The sequence below is a fragment of the Nematolebias whitei genome, chromosome 22, assembly GCF_014905685.2.
Source record: "Nematolebias whitei isolate Nwh7 chromosome 22, NemWhi1, whole genome shotgun sequence".
NCBI lineage: Eukaryota > Metazoa > Chordata > Actinopteri > Cyprinodontiformes > Rivulidae > Nematolebias > Nematolebias whitei.
The window spans coordinates 11,425,960-11,443,932 of record NC_056519.1 but is presented as its reverse complement, the minus strand read 5'-3'; the positions used below and the strand labels follow the sequence as shown (position 1 = coordinate 11,443,932).

The 17,973-nt window shown below is 39.6% G+C and overlaps 1 protein-coding gene across 1 annotated transcript in view; it reads left to right on the top strand.

Moving 5' to 3' along the window:
* LOC119428258 (ELKS/Rab6-interacting/CAST family member 1) overlaps positions 1-17,417 on the top strand; it is a gene marked incomplete in the record, with an annotated part of 148,371 nt that extends 130,954 nt beyond the window's left edge. The window contains 1 exon segment of the mRNA XM_037695915.1: positions 16,652-17,417. Within this exon segment, the coding sequence (XP_037551843.1) occupies positions 16,652-16,789 (138 nt within the window).
* Positions 17,418-17,973: the final 556 nt, after the last annotated feature.

Below are 17,973 nucleotides of genomic sequence, written 5' to 3'. Positions count from 1 at the left end.
ACAGTTTCTTCAGATAACCCTGAAGTAACTCATATCAGCTTCTCTTAAACTTGTTACAAACATTAAAATAAAAATGTGTTTTTGTTTGTGCAAAAGCATGAATTTGTATTTCTCAGTAGCTTGACTGAGCTATTAATTTGTGATGTATGTCTGCCTGCACAAACATGTGTTACTATTAGGTCCATAATGGGTGTTTGGATCTAAAAAACAAATGTTTGAAGTGTTGGCTGAGTTGCATCGCTGCACTCGTGCATCCAGTTTGAAGTGTTAGCATGTGGCTCTCGATCAGCTAAAACATGCATATCTTTCAGGAAGTGACTGCCAGTTTTTTGGGCCAAATCAAACTGTAGAAACTTTTTTTTTGTTAAAAGTAACATTTCCTGAAAGAGCAGCCGTCATCCACATTCTTGCATGCCGTCGTTTTAAAGCTCTTAGCATTCTGCTATTAGCTGTAGCAGCTACTTGAGGGCTACCATATGAAGTTGAAGTTTAGACCCATCTTTCTTAGCTTTCTTTTATGGCAGCCCATAGTTTGAGGTGTGCTCTTCAACCGTCCATGCCTACAGAAAAAAAAACTGCTTTGAAATAAAAAAAATATTGTAGGTTCACATACAGCCTATCATTGTTTTCCAGTTCCACACCCTGATGCCCCGTGGTAAAACGATGCCCGGTTCCTCGACTGACGGCAAGTGTGTCTGTGTGTGAGAACCGCTTCGAGGTCTCTGATTGGGTGAATTTTGATTGACAGGCGGTGCAAAAACAGGACAGGGCAGAGCTGGAACTGAAGCATGGTGGCTGATAATGTGGACGGTAAATACACAGTAACAATGGGAGTGGAAGTCCAGTTGTGAGCACAAGTGGAACTTAAACATCTGTTGCGATTAAAAGAAAAAAAACTCTTACTTGATAGTGCGTGTTGTTTGTTTAGACAAGGATTTTATTTTCTGTTTATTTGCTGGATCTGCATTTTACTCAAATGAAATTGCACGTTGTGTTTTACTTTTTTGTGTGATTTTTCATGAAGAAGCTTTTGTTACTTTTATTTTTGTTTTTGCAAATGGGAGTGAGGGAGGGCACTCCAGCAATAAGTCAAATATGTTGAACTTTAAAGATCAGGAAAAAAAAAATGATTTATTGGGAGTTGACCTGAGAATACGCTTTGTAAAGATATTTTAAAAACCATATAATGTGTATTAAAGTTGAGTGTACGGTCTGAAAATTCTATAATAGCCTCTGGTTCATTTGTGGTTTCATGTGCAAATTAGTAAAAGTTTGTTTTTTTGTTTTAATGTTTTTTTTTTATTTGTTTGTTTTTTATTTTTTTGGTTAGTTGAGTTTTGCATTTAGTTTTGAGATTTTTGTAATTATTAGTGTTCTTTTAATTTGAAAACAGCTGCTAGTTCAAATTTGAAAAGACTTTCCTGGGCAGCCGGACATTGGGACTTAAATAACAGGAGGCTCGTCCATCAAACATCTTCTCTGCAGCATAAATCTTCATTACATGTGAAGCTTGGAAATATGGAACACCTGCAGGTGAATTAGTAATTTTAACCTGTTTATACGATGTAAACCCAACCACTTTTTTCTGTGAACACTGTTTCAATTGAAATGTTTTCCCTCTGGGATACTTTTATTTTAAAAAGTATAAAACATAATGGAAAATAATAGTTTTAGATCTTAAAAAATTGACAAACAGTAAACATATAGAGGAGTAAAAAGTATTAAGTTAACAACTCTGTATCAGCACCACAAACTGTTTGTGTGCATGTTTATGAAGCACTCACACTATTGTGATCCAGTTTTCTTCCGTACATTTTTCAACATTTTTCTTGTTCCACAATTTTTGTGCTATTTCAACAAATCATAAATCAAAACGTTCAGCTGTTTCAGGACAATCCTGTTATGACTTTTGACATTAGTGCAACTTTGGCTTTCTTAAATATTTAGCCTTTTCTGACATTTTTTTTCTCATAAAAAAATGAATTGAGCTCATTTTACATCCTTCAAATCTTCAGATCTGTTTACAACCTGTTACTGCTCCTTTCACATTTTGTTCTGGTTCAGCTTCTTTCAGCTGCATTGTGCAAATTTAAACTTTGTTTCAGCTACTTTCAACTAATTTCAGCTGTTTTTTTCAGCAGTTCTGTGTGCCTTTCCTCCTCTTTCTGCTATCTACAATATTTTTGTGCTTCTTTTAACTTCTTTCTGCTAATTTCAGCTTGTTATGCTCCTTTCATCTCATTTCTGTAAGTTTCAGCTTTTTCTTTTATTTCAGCTACTATTTAGCTGTTTTATGCTAATTGTAGCCTTTTCAGCTAATTCCACGTTTTTTGCACTTGTTTGAACTTTTTTCAGCCCAGTTCAGCAAAAATATGGTCGCTCCACTTCCTTCTGATAATCTACAATTATTTCAGCTTTTTTAGCTACTTTTCAGCTGTTTTTTTGCTCATTTCAGCTTTTTTAAGATAATTTCCACTTTTTTGTGCTCATTTCTTGTTCTTTCAGCTTAATTTGACAAATGCGTTCTTTCTGCTTTCTTCTGCAAATTTTTTGTACCTTTTCAGATAGTTTTTTTTATAGCATTTTTAGCTAATGTTGGCTGTTTTCAGATAGTCAAGTTTTTCATGGTAATTTCTGCTACTTTCATCCTGATTAACTTTTTTCTGATAATTTCAGCTTGTTGTGCTCCTTTCAGCTTAATTATGCTATTTTCCACTTATTCTGCTATTTCAGCTGTTCTTTAGCTGTTTTATACTATTTTTTACAATTTCTGCTAATTCCACCTTTTTTTTTTTTTAGCACATTTCAACTCTTTACACTTCTTTCTGGAAGCTTCATTCTGCCTTTCAGCTACTTTTCAGCCTTTTTTTTTTTTGTTGTTGTTGCTATTTTCAGCCTTTTTTTTAGCTAATTTCCTAATTTTTGTGCTAATTTCTACTTATTTAAACCTATTTCAGCAAATATGTGTTATTTCTGCTTTCTTCTGCTAATTTAGGCGTGTTCTTCCATTTCAGCATGTTTTCTTTTTCAACAAATTTCAGCTGTTCCTCAGCAATAAGCATTCACGCTGCATTTTTGCAGGAAATGCAATTTATTAAATTTTTATTACAATTTTATAATTTGGCAAACGTTAGAAAAGCCTAAAGGGACACAATCAAAAAGTTGAATGGACAAACCTGATATTCATACGTAAAACAAGTTTTATTTTAAATAAACTCAACTCTGGTGTGCGTAGTGTCCACAGCTTTTACTCACGCTCATGAGAAATAAACGAAAGTTGTCGTCAAAATGTGAAACTTTATATTTGTCAGTCCTAAAACCACAGATGACTTGCTTCATCCAGAATATCTGGTCCTTAGCAAACATTAAAAATGAATCTTCACTGCAACGTACATGAAGGGTTTTTGCTTTAAAGGTAAATTGTGGACTGAAGTGAAGACAGAAACGAGGGGAGGTTGTTGTTGTGAGGTTTGGGGCTCGTGTTGAGCAGAAATTCAGACGCATCCATTTGTCCCACGTTGTGGTCTGGGTCTCTCTAGGCGTTCATTAGGCAGCTCTGCTTCCTGTTCCGAGGATGATTGTTTTCTCTCTAAATAATGACACTGAGGCCCGTTACGATCCTCACACACACACGCACACAGGCAGTGTGTATTATCACCGTGAACAACAAGTACACATCTAATACACAAAGAAAAACCAGGACAAACGTGAGACAACTACACATTTTACACACTTTGGCCTTCACTGGTCATTACAGACAAACTGCTGCTTTTTGCAGAGTTATTGAGCCCATGCTTAATGGATTTACCAGACAACCTCTTTTTACATGCCTGTCTTTTTTCTTTCTTTCTCTCTTTTTACCCTTGAACTTTTCCTGTCTGATTGCTTATTTTCTTTTCTCCGTCTCATAGATCCATTTATCAATCTTTCACTGCTTTGCTCTTTTTAAAGTTGACTCCTCTGTCGTCGCTGACCTCTGATCAGTCTGGTGTTCTTCGCCACCTTTAAGTTCCCCTCTTTGTTTCCACCGGCGGTAATGAGGAAACAAGCTGTTGATGGCGACAGGTGAAGGCCTGACCTCAATTTAAATCTGGGATTTAAAAATAAAATAAAACTGCTTCCCACTCTTACCTTTCTGGTCTTTTTCTCTCTGAGCTCTTCACAGTGGCAACCACTGTCGAGGCCCAGCTTCTCACATTTTTATTACAAATTATTGCTCCAGACATTTTCCTCAACACGTTCAAGTACCTTTTAGTGGCCCTACTGGAAAAATAGAAACTGGACGACAATCGTAAAGCTTCGACTTTAAAAACAGTTAATTTTTTTTTACATATTTCAATAAAATAGCTCCTTAGAGATGGTGGAAATGAAGCAACAAGGCATTAACATTTCCACATTTTAGACAATCACTTTACCTTAGAATGATTTTTTTGTTTTACACAGAAACGTCATTGCAAATGTGTTTTACTGTCCCTCATCGTGGAGCAAAGTGGGGAATTGGAAATACCCTCCATTCGTCTTGTAAGCTTGATAACTTTACAAAACAAGTGAGCCAACTTCCATTTTGGTTGCCTATCCCAGCCAGGGACCTTTCTGGGTGGAGTTTGCATGTTCTCTTCATGCATGCATGGGTTTTCTCCGGGTATTCCAGTTAACTCCCACAGACCAAAAACATGCACGTTAGGCTGATTGGTAACTCTAAATTGTCCCTAGGTGTGAGTGAGAGAGTGGTTGTTTGTCTCGTTTGTCTTTATGTGTCCCTGTGATGGACTGGAGACCTGTCCAGGGTGTCCCCCACCTCTCACACAGTGGATATGGGCACCAGTGACCCCGCCCCGCGACCTGTAAAGGGAGAAGTGGGTAAAAGTGATGGATGGATGGATATGTATGTATGCATGTGTGTGTGTGTATATGTACTGTGTGTACAGTGAGGAAAATAAGTATTTGAACACCCTGCAACTTTGCAAGTTCTCCCACTTAGAAATCATGGAGGGGTCTGAAATTTTCATCTTAAGTGCATGTCCACTGTGAGAGACATAATCTAAAAAAAATAAAATCCTGAAATCACAATGTATGATTTTTTAATAATTTATTTGTGTGTTACTGCTGCAAATAATTATTTGAACACCTGCCAATCAGCAACAGTTCTGGCCCTCAAAGACCTGTTAGTCCTCCTCTAAAACGTCCACCTCCACTCCACTTATTATTCTAAATTAGAAGCACCTGTTTGAGGTCGTTAGCTGCATAAAGACACCTGTCCACCCCACACAATCAGTAAGACTCCAACTACTAACATGGCTAAGACCAAAGAGCTGTCCAAAGACACCAGACAAAATGTTAGACCTCCACAGGGCTGGAAAGAGCTACGGGGCAATTGTCAAGCAGCTTGGTGAAAAAAGATCAACTGTTGGAGCAACTATTAGAAAATGGAAGAAGCTAAACATGACTGTCAATCTCCCTCGGACTGGGGCTCCATGCAAGATCTCACCTCGTGGCGTATCAATGATACTAAGTGAGGAATCAGCCCAGAACTACACGGGAGGAGCTGGTCAATGACCTGAAGAGAGCTGGCACCACTATTTCCAAGGTTACTGTGGGTAATACACTAAGACGTCATAGTTTAAAATCACGCATGGCACGGAAGGTTCCCCTGCTTAAATCAGCACACGTCCAGGCCCGTCTTAAGTAGGGCATTAACAGAGTACTCGAGTAATCCACACATCGATTACTAGGACATCTATCGAGGTTAAAAATGTTACATCGAGTATCCGTAGTGACGTCATATTATGTGACCACCGTATGACCGTAGGGGGCGGTGTTGCACTGTTGCAGGTCACAGAGTATGGTGTAACACCGGGTCCAATCCACAGAACCAGAACCAGTTTCGGTTTAAGTTTCGTTTTTGATGTGCTGCATATTCCTTCACATTTGCAGTTTAATAATAATAATAACTAATAGTTTATTTTTTTCCTGTGACTTATTTGCAGTATGATAAATGGTAGGAGCATAATATACGCTCCCAATGTTGTGTTGGTCTTTTTTTTGTAAATAATTACCTTTTTTTTGCTGTTTTATTTATTTATTTGTTTTTGTATCTTGAGATCTATGACGTCATCAAACACTCGAGTTCTACTCGGGTTTTATTATGTTAATGTCAAGTTTTAAAATTATATACTCGTTCAACCCCTAGTCTTAAGTTTGTCCATGACCATTTGGATGATCCAGAGGAGTCATGGGAGAAAGATCTGTGGTCAGATGAGACCAAAATAGAACTTTCTGGTCTTAGTTCCACTTGCCGTGTTTGGAGGATGAAGAATGATGAGTACCATCCCAAAAACACCATCCCTACTGTGAAGCATGGGGGTGGAAGCATCATGCTTTGGGGGGGTGTTGGTGTTTCTGCAGCACAGCTAATGATTTCTGCTGAAATGACTGGAGCATCTTTAAACCCTCTGTGATTATGACTTTCTAAAACTTACACGGTTGTGAAGTAGAATTAGGTAAAAAATGTTGCCCTCTGGACTTTTTCTAAGATCCCCCGCTCGCTCTAAACCATCAGTTCTTTTCTTCTGCAGAAGAAAGTTTATTTAAAAAAAAAAAAAAAATTACTCGTTTCAACTGTATTTTCTTTCTTGCCTGGGCTATTTTGCACTTAAATGTGTTAATGTTCAATTCACATACAGTTATTTGAAAACAGCAAAGCATAAAAATGAGAGTAAAAAACAAAACACTTTTTGATGGTTTTGTTAAAGAGTCACATAGCCAGAAATGGATTTTAAATTAAATAAATATATTGTCCACAACATTTTTGCAGTAAACTGAACCATGTGGATGGAATTAAACAGTTTGGGACCTTAGTTATAAAATAAATGTTTAAATTCTTGCACAACCGTGTTGCATTACATGATTTTAATAATTATTTAATTAAAGTAAAACATTTTTAACGCATATATCACATCTGCATTTATCACCCTGACTTTTTCTTTCTCTTTTTGCCTCTCAAAGCGCTTCGCAGGACTTTTTCTCAAAATATCTCATCTGGGTTTCAAGTAAAACAAACAGCCTACGAGATTCTTAAAACAGTTGTAGCCGTCACCGCACGATTTGTGCAGAACTCTGTGCAGCTTTATGCGAAGGTCCTTCTGTGGGCCTCACTGATCTGTGGAGCCGTGAACCTCAAACTTCTAAATCCAACCAAACACGAGGAGGTTTAATTCCTTTTAAAACGTGCAGACGTGAAGGCAGATTTCTGACTGTAAACAGATCTCTTGTTTAAATTATTCTACAATAATCTGCGGTTGGTTCATAAATTCGTTCTTCTTTTCAAGCTTTTTTTTTTCTGAGTTATGGTTTCTTTATGAAACATTCCTCGCCAAAAAGGTTCAAGCCCTGTAATGTGTGTCATGAGGTCAGTGCACACACACCTTACAGCCTCATCCTTATTGTCCAACTGATAACCTGTGTGTGGATGTGTGTGTGCGCGTCTCCGGGCCCCCGGTAAGGCAGATAATGATCCATCACGATAATGGAGCTTTAATGGCCGCAGTAAAAATCGTCCTTAGCAACAACTCTTCATCTCACAAACACACAGCTCACCCCTCACCTTCATCTTTCGCCTTTTTCTGCCACTCAATTAATCTGAGCTGAAACTTTAGCTTCATGCTACCATGTACAAAAAACAACTGAACCGCGCTCACACATGTACACACAGGCTCCTTGGATCTGGTTGAACTAACGCTCCGCACTCCTAAATTAATTCATCTGCATGTTTTACCACACACTGTGATCTCATGAGACCCGATCCATGACAACCTGAAGCTACAGCAGCCAAGCCTTTACCACATAACCTGAAACTGTTTATATTTAATTCTCAAGCCATATTTAGACTTTGGATTGAGTGAAGAAAAAAAAATCAGGAATTTAATTGCTAAGCAATGAGCAGAGCTTTTCCCCCCCATCAGAATATAAAATTTTGGTATTCTGCCTTTGAGCTTGTTTTGCTAGTTTTGTCCATCTTCAATTATTGAAACACTATTTTTTCCACCGTAATTTTTATGATTTAAGTATTTGACGATTCTGTTTTATGTTGAAGCAGTCAGTCAGGTTTGCAGTTTAGGCAAATCTTGTAATTATGAAATGATTCAACTCTCATGCTGCAAGTCAGAATTTGGCTCGTTTTGGCAACATTTTACGACCAAATACAGTAAATTATTCACATTGGTGGGTTATTTACGGTGGAGCACAAAGTGATGAAAATAAATGGATAAAATAACATAATGTATTAAATCATTAGTTGATTATGAAAGTAACTAAATTTAAGCTTACACCGTCAGTCAGTATAACTCCTGCTGCTATGAAAAATGCAACACATTATTTTTTTACTTTTTATTTTTTACATAAAAAATGGACAACCCTGTAAAAAAAGTGAAAAAAATCCTATTTTTTCTGGATGTAAATCGCTTTTCTGGGATGATTACTTCGTCTGATATTGGATGCTGTGCAGCTGGAAGGAATTTTTTCTAAAACCTTGTTACTTTTGGACATTTGTTATGAAGCGTAACGATGACAACAAGGTGTTTTTTTTAAACAATTGGGAGCAGCTGATTAATATATCAAAAGCTCAAATAAAATCTCAACTACAGTCCCAAATCCCAAATGAGTTGAAAAGAAGGCACCGTGGATGCATTCCCATCTACCTGGCGGAGGTGCTCGAGTGACTGATCGCTGAGATCCTGGAACTGGCAGGAAATGTAGCTCTTGACAGCAAGAAGACCAGGGTCATCCCCCGACACCGGCAGCTGTCTGCAATGACAAGAAGCTCAACGAGCTGCTGAGAGGAGTGACCATCGCTCAAGGAGGAGTTCCGCCCAACACTCAGGTGGTCCTGCTGCCCAAGAAGATTGAGAGGCCCGTTGGGTCCAGGTGGACAGATCGGCATCTGCGGCCATATTTTTCAGATCCGCTACGGGACGGACTGCTGCGGGACGGACTGCTGCGGGACGGACTGCTGCGGGAAATCTTTCCTGCCCACAGTTATCAGCATATAGAACAACTCTTTAATGAAACCAGGATAATGACTTACAACATTTAATTTCCCTTTGTGATTAATAAAGTATTTTTGAATTGAATTGAATTGAATTGAATTGAATTGAATTGAATTGAATTGAATTGAATTGAAAAATGCCACTGGTGTAATGTACATAGGCTGGATGTTTCAGTTCTTTTAACTTCACTGGAAGAACCTTGGGTTTCATTTAGCTTCACCCAGCCATGAATACTGGCTTCAAAACTGGATCAACTCCGCTTGTCTAGAACTGCAAACTTTTTATGTAATTTGTTAGCAGAAATGTTGTGATCAGTCATTCAGGAAGTAATTTATCAAAAACAGAAATCCAATTAAGTGCTACTAGCGTTTTGTTCAAAATAGTCAAAAGGAACGCGTATATGTAAGCAAGTGCAGGTGTGGAGTTGAGCCTTTTGCATGGTTTGTGCATCCTCTAGAACTCAAGCCCAGTGTACCTGTCTGCAAAGGTCCACCAGGTCCCATTTGTACCTTTGTTCACTCTGCCTGCTGGCTGCTCATGCAACATGACCATGTATTCATCTGCAAAGTCCAAAGCGTCAAAAGGACCATAGGTACATATATCTTTAGAGAATTGGGAAAATTTGTAAGGAAGGGTTGTGAGAAGAGATGCATCTTAAGGAGATTCATGAAGGTGGAGAGCTGCTCTGATGGCAGTTCATTCCGCCGTTATGAAATGAAAGTCTGGCCTAGAAAGTATGGAAAAGGTCCACAGATGAAATCAGTATTTTATGAGAGATCGCAGATGATCCTGACTCACTTCAAGTGGTCACAACCAAAAGGGTCCAGACTGGTTCTTTAAAAAGTAGAGCACTGTCCCAGACAAAACCAGCCCAAGCATCAAAGGATGAAGATTTGTTCTAATGATCCAAAGGATTAATGATAACTTAGATTTATAAGCTAGTGATTTTATGCTGGTGAAGATTCTCGGTCATCCAGGACATGATGAATTCAAAAAGCGTTCAATACAAAAACAACTGGACTTTATTTGTAACAGAAGACACTGTATCACTGTATATCACTGTATAGTGATTTTATACAGAATCAAATGGGCATCACAGTGTTGTTTTTAAGTCCGACATAAACAAAGTTGTGGATTCTACTGCAGCTTAACATCCTATAAGTCGCTCATATGTTGTGTTTCTATTTGAACTGTGTTTGACCCACTTGATCTGCCTTTAACATCTCTTAAAGTCAGTTTCATCAAGTGTAGGTCAAGGCTGTTTAAGAAACCAGCGCACGCTCTCTAAACTGTTTATCTCTCCTCAATCGGCTTATAACCTTATCTTTATAGCTGTGTTTTTCTGGGGGGATGCAGCTAAAATGAAGAGCCATTAAGTTGAATTACCTGCAAACACGATCGAACTGATGTGTTGGAAATGTTCTTCTCAGTAAAATAACACCATGCACATATCTGCGGCCTAGAGAGAGTGGGGGGATTGGGGATGGGGATAGGTGAAGAGAAAAACAAAAGAAGATTAAAATCAAGGTGAAGACACCATGGCAGATAAAACTCTCTGAGATAAGAATGATAAAAGTTGGACTATGTGCTCAAAGTATCCTGATGCATGCTCAATAATCCAGGTAGAAAAATCCAAAAAAGTTCAATCTGGTCCTCTGGACATTCAAAAAAAAAAAAAACCAAAACAAAGCAAAAAAAATGTAGAAACATTTCGTCTTTCATCCGAAAGACTTCCTCAGTAAGGTGCTGTATACAGCTCAGTCTCTTAAATAGCACCTTCTCAGAGTGGATCAACCAGTTTGCTGCTGACAACCAAAACCAGCTGATCACATCGTCAAGAAGGACCATCAGCCTAACGATGGATCATTAGCACACTGATGGCTGTTTACTATTCACAGGGGGTTGAGTGATACTAGCAATAACAGCATTGTAAGAGGGGGACAGTTGAACCCGGAGGCCTCCACCCCTGTTTAATGATGGACGATTTCTTTTCACAAAGATGGCCTCCTTTACCCCTCTCTCAAACCATCGTTCCTCTCTATCCAGGATGTGAACATCTTCATCCCTGAAAGAGTGGCCGCTGGCCTGGAGATGAGTGTAGACCGCAGAATCCTGGCCTGATGATGTTGATCTTCTGTGTTGGGCCATCCTTTTTGCCAGTTGTTTTTTAGTTTCCCCGATGTAAGACTGATCACAGCCCTCCTGACACTGAACAGCATACACAACATTACTCTGTTTGTGCCGGGGAACTGGATCTTTGGGATGAACCAGTCTTTGCCGTAATGTATTTTGTGGTTTAAAAGCCACTGGGACGTTGTGTTTAGAAAATAAACGTCTCAGTTTCTCTGATACTCCCTCAACATACGGAATGACAACTGGTCTGGGTCTGGGTTCCTCCTTTTCACCTGATGGTTAACTGGAGTCCTGTTTGGGTTTCTTCTCTGCTTTCAGGAAGGCCCAGTTAGGATATCCACATTGCTCTAGAGCCTGTCTTGTGTGGGATTTCTCCTTCTGCCTGGCTCCTGAGTTAGTGGGGATGCTGTCTGCTCTGTGATACAGAGTCCTGATGACTCCTAACTTGTGCTCCAAAGGGTGATGGGAGTCGAACTGCAAATACTGGTCTGTGTGGGTGGGCTTGCGGTACACCTCAGTTTGCAAATGTCCTCTATCAGAGACTGAGACCTCACAGTCCAAGAAAGTCAACCTGCCATTTTTTACATCTTCTCATGTGAACTTGATGTATTTATCCACAGAGTTGATGTGGTCAGTAAAATGTTGGACTTCCTGAGATTTGATTTTAACCCAGGTGTCGTCAACATACCTGAACCAATGACTTGGTGGTGTCCCTGAAAAGGACGTCAAGGCTCTCTTTTCTACCTCCTCCATGTACAGGTTGGCAACAATAGGAGAAACTGGAGACCCCATAGCACACCCATGTTTCTGCCTATAATATTGCTCCCCATATGTGAAGTAGGTTGACTGCAGGCACAGTTTCAAGAGTTGACACAGTTGTTCTGTGGAAGCGTGGTCCTGCTGCTCAGAGTGGTGTCTGATTTTAATCTTAAACTGACCACCTCTACTGCATCAACAGGAATGCACATAAAGAGCTATGTGACATCAAAAGAGACCATTGTTTCATCAGTCTCCATGATGACATCCCTCACCTTATCCACAAAGTCCATGGTGTTCTGTATGTGGTGTTCTGAGCTGCCAACTAAAGGGATGAGTACAGACGCCAGATATTTGGAAACCAAAAATCCAGTCCCCCGGCACAAACAGAGTAATGTTGTGTATGCTGTTCAGTGTCAGGAGGGCTGTGATCAGTCTTACATCAGGGAAACTAAACAGCCACTGGCCAAAAGGATGGCCCAGCACAGAAGATCAACATCATCAGGCCAGGATTCTGCGATCTACACTCATCTCCAGGCCAGCGGTCACTCTTTCAGGGATGAAGATGTTCACATCCTGGACAGAGAGGAACGATGGTTTGGGAGAGGAGTAAAGGAGGCCATCTTTGTGAAAAGAAATCATCCATCATTAAACAGGGGTGGAGGCCTCCGGGTCCAACTGTCCCCCTCTTACAATGCTGTGATTGCTAGTATCACTCAGCCCCCTGTGAATAGTAAACAGCCATCAGTGTGCTAATGATCCATTGTTAGGCTGATGGTTCTTCTTGACCATGTGAGCAGCTGGTTTTGGTTGTCAGCAGCAAACTGGTTGATCCACTCTGAGAAGGTGCTATTTAAGAGACTGAGCTGAATACAGCACCTCAGACTGAGGAAGTCTTTCGGATGAAAGACGAAACTTACCTACATTTTTTTGCTTTGTTTTTTTTTATTTATTTTTTTTATGTCCATTGGACCAGATTGAACTTTTTTGGATATGTGCTCAAAGCTTTTCCCTCTGCTTAAAATCGTATTATGCCAGCCTGTAATAAAGTAACAATTCTTCAAAGCCCTGATAATGTCGCATTATCTTCCACATAACTAAAAATGCATGAAAACAAACGTTTCATAGCTTCTACAAATGATTTGTTGGGTTATTTCACAGCAGTGTTTGAAACATGTGTTTCCTATTTACATCACCTGGAAAGAGAGCGTCTGTCTGTAGGTTTGGTAATGGGGGTAGTTTGTCTCGGTCTGATGCCAGTGGAGCTTTTAAATGGAGCAAAATGGGCCAAACTTTGGTCACACAAACAGGAGAGAGAAGAGCGGTGGTGGGTGAATTTCCACTTTGATCTTATCCTTCATCTGCATAAGAGAGATCATTGCTGCCTCCAGCTGTGCAGGTCTGGTAAACCAGTCCGTTAAGGACATTTACCACCCCAATCAGAAATGACTTCAATGGCCGCCCTCCAGAAAGCAACGTAACTGTTTCACAGCCCATCTGCTTCTTCCCTCAGATCATAGGGATCAAAAACATCTCCAGCTCCAAAACAACCACCTGTACAACCTGTTTGTGTAACCCTGGTGATGTGTAGCACCTTCTTCTTAGTCCTAGTTTCTGAAAATGACACGGACAAAGAGCGACGCTGCAAACTGCTTTAAGTCTAACCCCTTTTTCTTCACACAGCAGAAGAAAACATGACTCGGGCAGCTGGGGCTTGAAGACCTGAAGCATTTATTACTCTTACTGCAGCCAACAATGTACGACTGCTGCTAGTTTCTAGTTAAAAACCTCTTTAAAAACGTCTGATCTGCACATGACTTTAATGCTAAACACCATACAGGTAGTATACAACTAAATTTGAGGCTTTACACAGTGAAGTCACACTGCTTGCTAGCAAATGTGCTGCGTTCACTGTGTGGGAATTTTCTAAATTGTTGCATGTCGGAGCAGCCGGTCACCAATCAAGCTGAAACCCATTGGATTCTATAAGCTATTCAACTGGTTAGACATACCATATTTATATTGTAAATAATGGTACAGCTGATTAAAGTTAAGATCAATAAAGCTGTTTATACTATATATAAATAAAAGTCCTGTGGGAGAGCATTCTCTTTTGTTGGTATGATATGATAGCATACTTGCTCAGCAAGCCAGCTGTTTGGAATCACATCTGCAAGAGCCAAATGTCTCAACTGGTTTGAGCTAGCCTGACGTTTATTCCTTGTTTGGGCCAAGTTCTACATCGTCCCCTACATTTTCATTTAAAAAAAAAAAAAAGCAATATGACTTTTTTCTTTTATACGAGCCTTGGTGCCTGGATAACATTCTCGTTTTTCAAACTCAGTATCTCCGATAATAAAACAACCCTACAGTCTATATGGGTAATCGGCGATATGTGCGCTTGATTTATTAGCACCGTTTCATTAATCATTAACGTTATTGCTTTGAGCAGTTCTATATGTGAAGAGCACCGCTGCATTATATAATACCACAGGGGTTTTCTGGCTTGGAGATGAGAGGAGAGAGAAGAGGTTAGGATATAACGAGGGGGTACTTGCCAATATCTGACCCAGTCCTCTCAAACACATGCACACACTCTCTAATATAAATGTGGGCTTGTGTTACATGACTATTTTAGCGGCACTCTTATTGATACAGATGTATTGGTCATTAAGCCAGTTAGATTTGACGGCTCAGCTCGGCCGCAGCCAAAGAAAATAACATGGGTGCTCTCTAGCAGAAACGTTCCACTCTATGTACAGAAAGAAACGCTCTGTCCGATATGTGTGTGTGTGACCTGAAAAATACTGAGACCAGTCCGACTGCGAAGCTCAGTCGCCTGATTTTGTGATCCATCAGACATGACTATGAAGTTCAGCCGTATGGAGTTGATGTTGGCCACGAACTCTTGTGTAAATGTACTCGACCAGTTGTGTTTTACTACTTCGACCATGTAGGACAAACTACCGTGGTCTGTAAAACCGGAGCAGAGCCAGTGGACTCTTGTAGTTGAGCGTGGCTGAGGGTGACTCTGAACCATCTTGTTCGTTTAAACAGAAAAAAGGTCCCAACGATGAATGACGAGACCAGTTTAGACACAGTTTTCACTTTTTTTTTTCATTTCCCTGTGCTTGTATGTCAGCTCCTCTCATTTTCAGTTAATAGGCATCAAAATGTGTTGGTTAAAGTGTAGGCTCTGTTAGTGCAGGAACATAATCACGGTATGGAAGATATAACATATTTATGGTGAGCTATGCAATTACCTGGAACAATAAAATCTAAAGGCTTAACTCTGTGGGTTGAAAGATTATAAGAAAAAAGCCTAAAATGATGTGAAAGGAGTGTCAAAGATGGCCGTCAGTTCATGACCTTTGTGTGCTTTAATGACTTCACACAGTCACAATATCATTTTGTTTTTTCATCAAGAAGAGCTTTAAGATACTGCTATCACTGACGATAAGCCACTTGTGTTTCCACGCTCGTCCTGCACAAAAATTGTGCAATTTCTCTCCACAAATTCTTTGACTGTCTTTATAAGTTTTGCTGGAACAGTTAAGAATGAGAGCGGCGTACTGTAGCCGCTTTTCCACATAAACCTGCACAGAGTTCTGACCAGTCTCACAATACTTGGCTCAGAACCTGCAAGACAAAAGTAATGACGGGCGACTGTGCACAGAAAGGGGTCTCGAGGGCTGCGCGAGAAGAAAAAGATACAATTTTCGGCACGCAATCGCATTTTCTCATGGAGTTTAATCTGTGTGTCTGCAAATTACCTCATGAACCAGTGAACGGATTTTAAGAAACTCTTTTGATGTGCATATACTGATTAGCGCTTGAAACAACAATTCAAGATGGCCACCACAGCTAATTAACCTTTTCGAACAAAAAAATGACTAACTCTTTGTCAGGTTTACAGATATTTAGATAACATTTGATGTAGGTAGCTGAGAGTCATTCCCATCCCATTATCTGAGCACTAAAACATCACTAGGTATCCTTTGTTTAAAACTTTAAATGCCTTTAGCTAAAAGATAAAAATTACTGCATTGCAACTTTTTACTAATAAACTAGTGGTGGCACAGCTAACCAAAATTTAGCTTTGCTAACCCATATTCCGCTAACTTAAAAATTGGCTTTGCTAGTGCTAAACTGCTAGACAGATATAAAATAATTGGCAGAAGCTAACGCTAAACCGCTAACCACTCAGACGGCTGTCACTCAGTTTACGTCACGTTTTCGTCTCCTTCCAGTTGAAGCTGCGTCGTCCAATCGTGTCTTGTCACGTGTACACGTAGTAAGCTAATAGCGTGTAACGGGCTCTTTGAGACACAACCACAACAGAGAGGAACAAGTGTGTGAATTTTGTTAGCGGACTTAAAGTTGGCAAAACCTAATTTAGCGGAAGCTAATTCTGCTAACGGTTTCCAATGTTAGCAAAAATGCCAATCCACTAAATGAAAAAAATTGTTCTGCCAGTAACTGTTAGCAAATTAGCAGAACTGTGCCCAAAAGTGTAATAAATAAATGTTTTGCACTGACTTTAGGTTTAGAAATGACAAAAAAAATACCAAAAAAAAAATAAATAATCATAATGTTTGTGTATATTGTTCAGCAATTTTGTTTTAAGTACAGGTTGGTTTAAAAGTAATAAGAATAAAAACTTCTAAAATCGCCATTTATTTTCTCCTCATTTCCTTTTTTATCCATCTGTCTTTCAGCTGGAGGCGGAGCTAGCAACGTGTGAGAGTGAAGGGGCGGAGCTCCAGGAGTACGCTAACCAAGTCCTGCAGCAGATCGCTGACCGATGCCCTGACATTTTGGAACAAGTGGTCAACGCTTTGGAGGAAAGCTGCTGACCGGACTCACACACACAAACACACACACATCAGAAATCTCCTGCTTGGTGCCACAAACCTCCTCCGAGAGAATCAGTGTTACGTCTTAATTTAGGAGGAAAGTGGGTCTACAGGAGTAAAAAAGGCAGTATTTGCAGAGTTAAAAGGTCAATTAAAAGTGCTTTATTGGCATGCAGATGAGTCAGAATAGATATATTTTTCTAAGTGCTCTGCATCTCGGCTGCACCGGCCGTCTCTCCCACTTCAGCCATCATGTCGCTCAGTCGCTCTGAGGGACAACGATGTCAGCCTGTGAGCTGCCCGCTCCGTTCTAATGCTAGACTTGCACGTTGTCGCCACGTTTTTATTTGATGGGTTCACTGTGTGGTGCTCTCAGCTGCCTTTGGCTCTTTACATCATTTGCTGCTATCCTTTTAACTTTTAGTCCTTTTTTCCCCGTTTCTTGTTTTATTTCCTCTTCAAGTGTCTAATAAACATGTTTCTGTTATCTTTTACCTCCAGATAGTTGTCATTAAAGAGAAATGATTCATTAAAAGAAACGGCTTTCATCAGGGAGACATGATGCTTTAACCCATCAGTTTATTTTATTTATTTTTTTTATTAAGAAAAGGCAAAATCTCGCAACAAACCTTTATTAAAATGCATTTGTGTACTATTGAAGGTTTTGTTAGTTTGGTTACGGTGCCCTAACTGAACTGAGTTCAGATAATCCCAATCCAGACCGTGTCCTTGAAGTAAACGTGGTTAAAACTGAACTCCCCTTTCTCTGAAATATCTTTTTTTTTTTCTTGGGAGGGAGAGAATATAGAATAAATGTTATATATTTGTTCTTGTCCTACATAAAATTGTCATCTCTTGATTGATTTACTACAAAAAGTGTCAAGCCTTTTCTTTCCGTTTGTGTTACTGCCAATCGTGTGGACATTTTGTTACATTTAAGTTTGGTGTCCATCAGGAATGTGTTCTCGTGTTCTTGGTTTCAGTGGACCTCCCACTTTAATTGGAAGTTCAAACCTAATTTTAAAGTTTAAAAAATTCTACTTCTGGCCCCTGAGCTTTTTGTTTTTGTTCTTCCACAAATCAAAACCAAAATGAAGGCTTTGATTTTGTGTGCAGTCGCTCCAAACGAAAGATTTAATGTTCCCACACAGTTTATGGAAGGTCTGAAAGACGGTGGGTGTTTT